This window comes from Centruroides vittatus, unplaced genomic scaffold (genome assembly GCF_030686945.1).
Source record: "Centruroides vittatus isolate TY-2023 unplaced genomic scaffold, ASM3068694v2 scaffold_944, whole genome shotgun sequence".
NCBI classification, from domain to species: Eukaryota; Metazoa; Arthropoda; class Arachnida; order Scorpiones; family Buthidae; genus Centruroides; species Centruroides vittatus.
In genome coordinates, this window is record NW_027122722.1 from 1,781,699 (window position 1) to 1,794,272 (window position 12,574).

General features: G+C 34.5%; 1 protein-coding gene across 1 annotated transcript in view; it reads right to left on the reverse strand.

The window, feature by feature from the left end:
* The window catches only part of LOC136990483 (GTP-binding protein RAD-like), a 40,801-nt gene that overhangs the window by 8,627 nt on the left and 19,600 nt on the right, over positions 1 to 12,574 (reverse strand). The window contains exon 2 of the mRNA XM_067288869.1: positions 4,806 to 4,909. Coding sequence (XP_067144970.1) covers positions 4,806 to 4,909 — 104 coding nt within the window. The remainder of the gene's footprint in view (positions 1 to 4,805; positions 4,910 to 12,574) is intronic.

Here is a 12,574-nt window from a genome sequence, read left to right on the forward strand (position 1 = left end):
GGATGGCATGGCCGCGCGGACGTTCACCGGAATTCAAACACTTATTGCGAAATATATTATTCTTTTCATTTAATGTTACCTATGGTTCCAAGATGGCGGCTCGTCTGATTCCAGCGAGGAAACAGTGGGGACGCACGTTCTAACCTAACCTAATCTAACCTAACCTATTCTAATAATTTTGTTGGTAATAATTATGTTAATTTATCAGAATAGGTTAGGTTAGAACGTGCGTCCCCACTGTTTCCCTTCTTCTATTTGCTGGAATCAGAGACGAGCCACCATCTTGGAACCATAGGTAACATTAACCTTATTTTCTATTGTCGTGGGCGCTGCGATGATTTATTTTTATTAGAAAATCGTAGAACCACGGCGGTTAAACTACGGTGATTCTAGACCCTTCGTATTTATACAATTTCTTTTTGTAAATTCGGAGTATACTTTTAACACGTGCCTAGCATTTCTGTAAGTTTGCGGACAATTACGTAGTGTGAAATACACGCGGACTGTGAGAATAACCGGCAGTTTAACCTCGAACGAGAAAACGAGAATCAAAGAAGTTAAACGAATGTTTGTTTACCTACCGGTCGTAAAATACCAGTAAAGTAAAGAAACGGTGAAATTTACTACGAAACAGCGATAACTAGTATTTTAGCTATATATAATATAAAATGACGTTTTAATAGAGGATGCGACTTTCGCGTATTTCCGATAGCGGATGCTTGGCTCCTATAGTGGCAAGGTTGGCCACCCTTGCTGTAGAATTATTGGCGTAATAAGTATAACGACGTAAATATGTCTTTCCTTTCATTCTGCCAATTAATACCCGAATATATTTAGAAGAATTTAAATTCGAAAAGAGCAATTTTGGAAATTTTTCATTGTATTCTTATCTCGATCGTACGAACATTCCATCGGTTTATATCCAATTCGTTCGCATATGTCTTATCTACATTCTTGACAAAGTGAGATATTCTTTAATTTTTCGTACGTTATCTGGAAAACTTTCATAAAGTTTATGCAGTTTTATAAACAATCGACAATAGCTAATTAAATATCAGGCGATAGCAACTAATATTCTTATCTCTCTTGGTTTTATTTTAGTAAATCTAAATTGTTCGAAGATAGAAAAAACGCACAGAAATCTCGTTCGACCTCCCATCGAAGGAATAGACGAAAGAATTTCATATTTTGAGTTTTGAAAATCTTGTAATCGGAACTCATTAAAGTAAGTAAATGTTTATTCATTAGAGTAAATAAAACTTCGTGACTGAATTCGCTTTAATAAGAGAAAAATATAAATATTACCCGAGATGTTTAATTAATATGGCTTAAACATCAGCCATTATCTTATAATTAAAAGCATTTTGAAATTATTGATTTTACGATTCGTGTTTTGAATTTGCTGTTCGTTTCGAGTTTAGTAAGAAATATGTTTTTCCCCCTTATCCTTTCGACAAATAAAATCTGTATAATTCCGTTTGCTGTACTAAAAGCTGTTGGGAAGCCACTTCGCTACTTCTACATTCTTTGTGATTAATAATTTATGTAACGACGATTTTTTTTGTTGTCGGGTAATGTCAAACGTATAGTAATAGCGATTATGCCATACCTAGAATAATGATTTTCGGAAGGATAATCGCGATAAAACGTCTATTCGACGCTCCCTAATGCTGCCACCCTCATAAAATGCCAGGTGAATGGTGTAAACGTATCCTTTCCGTAAATATCGTATTAAATATCTATGAATTACTCTGCAAAACCATCGTATACGAAGTTCATGTAATTTTTTCATATAACTTCGTTAAAAATAAACGTATTGGTCTATATTAAAAAATAAGAATCAAACACCAGTTGAATAGGGAAGAAGTGGATCGATTTTAGAAAATATCATCCCGTTCCTTTCAGCCAAGGCAGAGATACATAAAGAAAATATAATGTCCATTAACTGTAATAGTTAAATAAAAAATATAACGATTGGAAGCAAAATATTTATTTCGATTTTTCCGAAAACGCATTTATCTTCTTAAGCGATGTTTATTCGACTTCAATTGGACATCTTTTGTAATTGTTCTTTTCTTAAGATATTTTCTACTTAAACTTTCGCTTTCATACACGAATCTGTTGTCCGTTCATTTATTATTTACATTTTCTGAATTGGAGACGACTTTCTTTGCAAGTGCGCTTTATCTTTAAATTTCGTTTACTCGGCTCATCGACGTTGCGTAAACAAATTATCGATAATTTCTTTCTATTTTTAGTGAATTTGAATTCTGCTTCCACGTTTTTATTACGTTCTAACGAAAGTAAATTCTTGTCGTCGACGTTTCTTACAAACGAATCCGTAAATTCCAAACGACGTATTTAACTTAGTTGCGTCGGAGAATTTACTTAGTTAATTGGTAGATAAGAATTATTCGACAAGATTTATCCCGGAGACGATCCGAGTCGGAGAGGATAGAGTCAATATCTATAACTTTTAATAAAAAGCGTAATTAAATTAGCGTAACAATTTCATTTTTATTAGAGGAAAAAGATGATAATTTACGGAGAAGCGTCGTTTACAAGGTCGGGAATTTATTGCTAATTAAAAATTGCTAATTAAGTTCGAAAAATAGGCGCTAATTAACGGGGAACTATAAAAATGTCATTCCGACGAAAACACGGCGGAATACACGCCACTCTGGAATTATTTAGTAACTTTTGAGTACGTTAAGCAAGGTTACGTCCCTCCACGAAAGGACAAATAAATAAACTACGAGCGGATTATAACGATAGAATTATTTCCGAAGGGGAAAGAGAATCGAAACACTTAAAATTGACAATCTAAAAATACGGAAGGTAAAAAATGTGAAGATCGTCGATTATCTAATAATAAATTGTATTCGTTTAATCAAAAGAGTTTTTATTCTTTGGAATATAATTGATGTTTCGTCGACATCGATTCGGCCGGAAAGCCGAAAATTGCGGAGGAAATTTCCGGACGATATTAATAATCATTAATGAAGAAGCGCGGAAGGAAAGCTCCTTCCGGAGGATAAATTTTAATTGCGCTAATTAATAAATGGAGGACGAAAGAGAAACGTAAAGAGTGGGACGGGAACAAATAGGAAAAAGTAAACGTATCTTTAGCTATAAAATAGTATTAAAAACGAAATGCTCTTACCCGGAGGAAAAGTTAATCTCTGTAGAGGTTTGACCAAAAACATAATAACAACATTTCTCGGAGGATTACCTGGCTTTTACAATTCCATAATAATATTTCCAGAGGGATTATTACGTACGGATTATATCCGTTTCCTTTATCTTCCGCCGCTAAACATGCTTTATTCTTTGGAGGTAATTACCATTCGATAGTATTTAATCTGGACTGTAAACAATTTTTTCGACTTTACCACGTTTTCACTTTATTTTTTTTTTAAGGAACGATGAAAACGCTCGGCTAACTTTAATCTGATTTCTTGATTCCAAACGTTTTATCGACTCTTTGTTGCCAGTTTTTTCTTAAAGACGTAAATTGTGGTTGACAATGGACGGTAGATGCTGACTTCATTGAGTAAACTTTTCTGTCAACTCTTCAGATTTCACGGAACTATTCATTACTTTTCGTTTAGATTGGCTAATCCCGTCTCGACCGGAATTCGTTTTTCCGGGGGAACAACTTCCTTATTTACGATCTCTTTATCTAAACGAAGAGATCGTAAATATAAATTTCGACCGTAACAAGGTGAATTTTTGAAATTACCACGGTCGAAAATCGCATCGATTGGCATTAATCTAAATGGGGTAAGCGAGGAGATTAATTAAAAACTAAAGTCCGCGTATTAAATTATAAAAGAGATTAAATATTTTTCTTGCCGTACAGATTTTCTAACAGTTCGCTAACTTAAAAAAAAAAAAAAAAGAAAATTACGAATGGGAATGAAAGTAGTGACGTTTCGTGCTCGTTTAAATAACGGACACGTCACTTCCCGTTTAAAGTAACCGTCGATGGGCACGTCGACGGTTTCTATTATTTTTGAAAAACGTTCGGTTTTAATTTGTAATATTTCTAAAATTTGAAAAAAAAGACCATATTCGCGGCATTGGGAGATTGGCTTAAAATGCTATACTGGCATTCGAACGGAGTGTCTACAGTTTATTCTAGACAGATACGGGTTTGTCGTGGGGCGTGCGGTAATATTTGACGATCTTTTCTTTTCGACAACTTATTTATAAATAGATTCTTTATCTTGTTATTGTTTTCAACTGTTTTGTTAACTTGTTTTTAGTAACTGTCTTTTAGATACTTGGAAAAGGCCTATGGCCATAGTATCTTTGTACACAAAAAAAAAAAATATATATTAAGACTATCGACTACGCAAACAATGATGAAATTTATCAACAATTCGTAGAGTTTTTTTAAGTTTATAAAACTTTATAAACATTTATATTTGTATAACGCAGGTAATTACATACGAAAAGTTTCCGGTTTATGGTAAATTTAGACCATCGACGTAATTTAAGTCTCTTTTTTAATGCCGAACCGACAAAAGTTGACGTTGGAAACGAAACGACGTCTCCTTGTCTTCGCGGATGGAATTAATATCCGGAATTATATTCTACCATAAAAAATTGTAGTCTAAGCATAAAAAGCTAGAAGAGTATATTAGTAAAGCCGAATGATAAAAGTCGATTTTTTGTTTCTGTGACCGAGATACGAGTAAAAGATGATTTTCATCTTCTACCCGGATATTAATATCGTAATCCGTCAATAAATAGACTTACGCTACTATTACAAGTCGATTGTAAAGTAGAACGGAACTAACCTGGAGGGAAATATCGTCGAAGACGTCCATGTCGACGATGGTCAGTTCGTATTCTTCTCCGTCTAGCAAGACCGAAACGCACTTCTCTGTGGTTTCAGCATCTTCTGTAAACAATAAATAATTCGTTATTACCACAAATGAAAATCCAGATAAGTAAACGTAATTATAAGAATGCGAAGTAGCGCATATTTGTTTTCCACTACGTCATTATTTCATAAATTGCCCTTTGGGTTTCTGATAAAAAAATTTTTAACCTTGGAATCGATTTTCGGCCCACAGTCTCTATATTATCCTATAATAACGAAGAATCGCTTCCGGAATATCTGTTCTAACCTAGAATATAGCTTCTTCGATTATGCGATCGCGACGTTAGTAAGTTAGTATTAACACTGTAACGGCGTGTAACGGCGTATAACCGCTCAAGAGTCTTAAAAATAACTATTACCGCTTTAATTTCATAAAGAGTGCAGCAGCTCGATTCTGCCATAACGTCACGTCGTTGATTACGGTACGAAACGTTTATGATTGGCCAGTTTATTCGACGATTTTCGGCAAAAAAAAAAAAAAAACGTAAAGACGAGAGCGGCTTTTTCGCCTGGTAATTTCTCGAAGCGACACTTGTCTCTCGAACGATAGGCTTATCGTGATAATTACGAAAGAAAATTGATTTTTACTAAAATTGCACTGGTATAAAAAAACTATTTGCCTTAAATAAGTAGACGTAACATATAAATGAATATTTCTAATTATTTGTTATTTTAAATAAATCAAATGTAGAATAAAGTTTGAAGAGAAAATTGAGTAATTAAGTTAATACAGTATTATGAAATGTTCTCCCTCCGACTAATCGACATTATCGTCTCGCGTTTAGTTCCGAAAATGGAAGAATTGTCGTAATTACGGTGTCGAAATTTTCACAAGGAATTGAGTTTGCGACAATTTCACTTTCGTTTGTTAGAGAATTTAATTAATATTTAATTCCTCTCGATTACGCTTTACTTACATTGTTTCTTAATTGCAATCAAACGGCCGTCATTCTCGTGTTTATATTTGCCAACCACGACGAAAAGCTTCTCCGAAGACGACTTGCTTTTTTTTCAAAATAAATGGAATATAATATCGACGTACTTTTTATTCATTTGACAAATAGAAATTACGGACATCGTCTTTATTTTTATTCCATTTTTACTCTTTTCGAAATGCAGTTTTGTAGGCTGTCCGAATTAAAATGTCAAATGCATTTAGATGCTTCTTATTCCTTTCGCCACAATAATCTTCTGAAGAAAATGAAAAATTTATAAATAATGAGCTCTGTCCTTCGGCCGGGACGACTAATTATACGTTATCTACTAAAATTTGATAACGACCTCTCCTATATAACGTCATATTTTTAAGTTTTACTGTAATTTTACCGTAAGGAATACGACGGGATTTATATCAGTTTTTAATACCATTTCTAGTTTTTTTTTTTTTACTCTTTTGGCTTCCTCCTATCGAATCTTGCGGTGTAAAGGAACTTCGATTATCGAACTGAAGCTCCGATTTAGTACGAGAGTCGATGCTTTGAACCAGATTTTAAGGATTTTGACGTTAATTTTTAGGACTTAATGCGGGTATCCAGCACGCAGGGGTCGCTCTGGAAAATTTAAAAATATCGCTACAATTTCGCCAGTTTTTAATTTTTTTCGCCACTTTAAATTATTTATGACCACCAGTTTTACTGACTAATTAATGCAGGTCCTGATAGCCTTGTCTGGAAAGCAAAAGCAATATGTTAAACTGTCATCTACATGGAGAGGGATAGACGTTCGGGTCTCCGATTCGAACGAAACTTGGCCAGTACGTAGCCAGCACAAACAGCTCTTGGTCCAAACATTAGGACCCATTTTTCGAACGTTTCTAAAAAATGGATCTCTGAAAATTTAGTGTTTAGCTCGTAAGTCTTTGGAAATTTCATGTTCAAGAGTGGCGATAGCCGAGCGAATAAGAATCTAAGCATATAGAGGTAACTGATGTAGGTTCGCACCTTCGAAATTTTACTTTATTTTTTTTATGTGTAACGTTATTATTTTACCGCGTTATTATTACTTTTATTATTCCTCACAGTTCAAGCTTATAAAACAAGAGATAAAAAATTGTGACGTCATTCCTTTTTACAGAAAACGAGTCTCTGTAGCTTTAACTCTTACTTTATTAAATAAAATTTCTTTCATATTTATTTTTAGATTTGCTGGTATTGTGACATTTGAAGTGTAACAAACATGAGCGCATCAGGAAATTGTCCATAATAATAACAATTAAAAAAATAAAACGCTGCTACTACGCTACTTTATTTTCATATCACTTGTCTTTATCGTTCATATGCAGTAATGTCTGAAGCTTATTCGCTTGTGAGGATATAGTATGTAAAATATGTGAAAATAAATGTCAAGAAATTAAAGTTTTATTTAACGACGTGAGAGTTAAATCTACAGAGGCTTGTTTTTGCTAAACAGGAAATGACGTCACAATTTTTAACCTCTTGTTTTATAAAGTTTAAACGTGAGGAATGATGATAATAATAATGCGGTAAAATAATAAATTTACACATAAAATTAACTAAACTAAATCAAACCAAAGCTCAGAAGGTTCAAACTTACATCATGTAGCTCCATTACTTAGCATCTTATTCACTCCGCTATCGCCATTCTGGAACTAAAAATTCCCAAACATTTATAAGCTAAAGATTAAATTATCAGAGGTCCAATTTTTGGAAACGCTTGAGAAGTGGATCCTATTATTTGGACGACGAGCTGTTTATGTTTAGGGCTGAGAGCACACCAAGTTTCGTTCGAATCTGGCCATCCCCTTGTTAGAGGAATAATTGAAGCACCAGGCGGCGCATTTCGGAGAAAGAGCCAACAAGGCTAGAGTCTCCATATGGATCCGGTTAGAAGAATAGATTAGAATAGGAATAATTTTTTAATAAATAATTCCGAATAACACATTTGATCACAATATTTAAACAGTATTTCATAAGCTCTGTCACGTCAAAGTTTTTGTTTTAATCTACTTTCAAAGATCAAAGTGAAAAAAGTCATCCCAAAAAATTCCCCAAAATTTCTGTCGATCGATAAAAAATCCCAATCTGGAAACACTGAGCAGCATTGCACAAAACTGCTTTCGGTTCTCGACGTCACTTCCTACTTTTTACCCGGAGCTTGCCAGTGACGTCGTGAAATCGCTAGATGTGTATAGTCATGGGACTCCCACTGTACGGAAGCTCGACATTTTGCTGTTTTTCCCGAAGTGTGATTTGTCATTCAATTTCACGCCGAATGTCGAAACAAGCGGACTAGGATTTCGCTTGTTTCGACATTGTTTCGGCATCGCCACTTGCTATTTCCAGTATCATATTTTAATCGCCACTTTAATAAAAATATCTCCAAGTGGCGATTTTGGCACTATGCAGCGCGACCCCTCCCCCGAGCACGTAACTTCGGATATACGATTTCCGATCAACTCTTCGAAAAATAAATTCCAAGGCGAAGTAATTCTTTATTTAGAATATAATTGAATATCGGTCTGACCGTTATTAAATACAATAAAAATTGTGTTTCCAGTTCTATTTCTTCACCATGATAAAAGGATCAAGTATGATTTTAGAATAAACCTGACTTATTTTGATAATGATAGAATCTATTTTGTAGCCATTATCTACGAGACTCGACTATTGTAGTCAGTCGGTTCGGTTTCATCTCGTTTACTGAATTTCAGTTTTTCAACAATACTCTACGAAATCGTTAAGTAGTGACACGCGTAACATCGGCTTTTAAAATACAGCTATCACTCGTATAACACGATAGTTACGTTCCGAAAAAGTGCTGTGTTAATGTGAAATATCCGCGAATCCGTGCTATGCAAAACATGGGGTTAGGTTCTAGAAGTTAACAAAAATACACTACTATTTTTCGTTACTAACTCGAAAGAGAAAACTGTTTATTAAATCCATCAATAATTAACTAACGATCACAATTAAAGTACTGTATTACGCGTTAATCTTAATTTTAGTTAAATGAAGGCGTTTTTTATCGTCACGCTCTGAGCCTTTTTCTTGACCTTTATCAGAACTATCGTCAAAAATGCGGGGGATAATTTCTGTATGTATGGATGGTAGTGTGTGTGTATGTGTGGCACGATTTTGTTCACCCTGTTTGAAGTTTAATAACTCCCATGTTTTTTGTCGAAAATATCTGAAATTTTTCAGGGAGGTTTCTGTATTAGGTAGATTAATGATATTAAATTTTGGTGGTTAAAGGTCGAAGGGGTGGGGAGATAATGGGAGTCGTGTGTATCTCCAGTACGGTAAGACTTAACGACGATTTTATTGGTTATTATGAATTACAGTTTTTCATAAAACCCATTACTACCCCCAAAATTAAGCATTTTGCCATTTTATAATAGTTAAAAATATAAGAAGTTTTTTAATAAAATAGTTTTTTATTAAAACATCGAGCGAGACGCTCGAGTTGCTGGTTTATTTACATTTGCGCTCTTATATTTTTTAAAGCACTCCTTCTCATTTCTTAATCACGTAAAGGGGAATTAAAATTAAAATATTCGTATCCTGTAAGTGATACGAGCCACTCGTAAACATCAAAACTGGAAGAAAAATAAAGGATACGTTTTCTGAAACTTACAGAAGTTAGAATTAATTTCCGAAGTCGTCCATTATATCAGAATTTGATTTAAAAAAATGACTTATATATGCATAAAATTGAAAAAATAGCACTAGTTTATGCCGATCTCGGAATAAACTTCTGGAAAACAAATTAAGCTCAATAATAACTTAAGATTCTGTTATAAAAGATTTGTGAAATTTAAATTTCAAAGTAATTTAAAGTAGAATGGTGCTTTTTATAAAAGAAAAAGAGGGAGGAAACGACGCTGTCGTCGCTCTATCGTAGTTTCGAGCGACTGGACTTTTCGAAAGACATTAGCAAGATAATCTGTTTTGACGTAATTTCTTGGTTATTGTATTCAAAAGTCTGGTAGATTTATTATTTATGTCATTCCGAACACCTCCTTGACCTTTTTCCTTCGCCGCACGAATGCGACCGTCTAATGTAGTTCCGAATTTCTTTTGGATTGAGCGAAATTCTGAAATGAACGATTATTTGCCGTTGGAAAACACTTAATAACGATTAACTTTTTTTGAATTCTTGCGACAAATAGTCGATATTAAAAATGATTGTCTGCATTTATTAACTAAAACAAGAAGGAAATCGATATTTTAATATTTGACTAAAACGGAAGCGAAACGGGACGAAGACTTTAGACAAATGGCGGATATTTGGACGAACCGCCCATTTCCTGTCCTCCGTTCGGAAACGATTCCGAAACTCGTACTACCGAGGTCGATAAGACCATTTTCGGGAATAAACATATAAGGTTTATAGCTCTATCGAACGAGAAATGACCATTCTTCGTCTTTTTCGCCTATTACGTAAATTAGCGCAGATTCGGAATAAGTCTTATGGTAAAAACGGCATATTTTTACGTCACCTTAGTCGTTGCTCCCGGGATAAGTTCAACTTCTTTTATCTCTTTCCTATTCTAATTATTTTTTTCTTTGAAGATTATTATTTACTTTGCCCACTCTCCAATATAGACCACCCGGAACAAATATATCGCGACGATTCGACTCCCACCGGGCCAACACCTGTCAGATCAACTAGGACGCGCTTCGCTGCTTTTCTCTACCTTCCGCGGAGAGGGCGGTGGATAAAAGAGCAGAAAAAATTACAATAGCAGAAAACATATATAAGCGAGGTTGAGGCCGAAGTTTTAAACGCGTAAACGTGTACGTCGGACGTTCAGCGCCGCTTTCCTGTAAGCCTAGAAGTTTGACACTGGCGTTTGGAATGACGAGCATGATTCCACTGACTTTCCAAACACTATTGTCAAACTTCTAGGCTTACAGGAAAGCGGCGCTGAACGTCCGACGTACACGTTTATGCGTTTAAACCTTCGGCCTCAACCTCGCTATAATCTAATGTGCTGTATCCGTCCGTATCATTTACTGTATGTATCGGAGAAATATGTTTTACGTCATGTTTGCGTCTTTTCGTTTATAAGAAGACGGTTGATTCAATACAAAGTAGATACTATTATATTCAGTTTTATTATCATTTTTATGTTTAGTTAATTCATTCTCATACCTAGTCTTAATTTTAGTTACTGATCAGGCTCGAAGTGCGTATAGTTATGTATGTAATGAACCAAAATAAACATAATTAATTCGTATTTTTGGGGATCGTTGAATCATCGGTGGTGTTTCTATACACCTACAGATGCAAGATTACGGAATTCCCAAGAATTTTCTAATTAAACCTTTTTATATTTTTAACTACTGTAAAATGGCAAAAAGCTTAATTTTTGAGGGTAGGGACGATTTTTATTTTAAAAAATTATAAATGCTAATAACCAGTAAAGTCATTAAGTCCGATCCTACTAGAGATACACACGACTCCCATTATCTCTCCACTTCGCGACCTTTAACCACCAAAATTTAATATCATCAATCTCCCTTATACACAAACCTCCCCGCCAAATTTCAGAAATTTTCGACAAAAAACATGGGAGTTAGTAAACTTCAAACAGGGTGAACAAAATCGTGCCATACATACACACACACTAACATCCATACATACAGAAATTACCGCCGAATTTTTTTATATTGCTCGACATTTCGAAGTGTCCTAAGTCAACAGATGTAAAAATCTGGAGGGTCATTTTTTGCCCGATGGCCATGCTTTCTGTCTATTATATAACAGCCTGAAAAGTAAAAAGAAAAAAAAAACAAAAATTATTTAGCGAATTCAACAAACGGAATTAATTGTGCGCTTAATTTTTTGTCGACAAATTAAATGGTAACGTAACGTCACCGTGGGAGGATAAAATTATTTTTTTTTTGGTCGCATATTTTTGAATAAGTCACGTGTCTTTCGTACATGTGCCGATAAATAATGTTGGAATTAAACCGAGGAAAATATGTTAAACGTTTCTTTCAATGTTTTCGTGAAAATATATTCGTAAACTAACGTTTAAAAGTTAGAATCTTCTTATAACTTCATTTTTCAATCTATAAACCGCCTGAAAGAATGAAGAATATCTCTTATATTAAAGACTCTGTACGAAAAGTCGTAAAGTATCCGTCGAATATTAAAAGATCCGCCGGGAAAGTAAAGAGCTTCTTATTTAATTTCTTTCTAAAGTGTGTTTTTACGATGACTGAAGTAAACTGTCAAAAAGAGACTACGAAATGGTGGATACTTTACAAAGAACGGCTGAGTTATGTTCCCGTTATTTAAGTTCTCATTTAGCCTAAGTTATGTAAGTTTTAATGAAAAAGAAAGAATACGATTTTGATAAAAATCCCATTTAAAGTCACTGCACGAAAGGAATAATGTTGTGTACTTTTAACATACGAATACAAAACTTGTCGAAATAATATAGCAATTTATGAGATAACAGATTTGTAAGTATAATATACAAAGATAAGAATTTGATCTACAACTTGGTTTGTAACTGTTAATCAAATTATTGGGTTGAAAGGCTGTGATCCAGTAGCCCAGTAGTCTCGAATTACCCCAGTAGCCACACGAAGGTGTGGCTACTGGGGTAATTCGAGACTACTGGGCTACTGGGATCGGGAATCTCGGAAATGATCTGTCCCAGATATGTCGAACCCGTCACGTAAGTAGGAACACCGTGTGACGCTAAAGTCT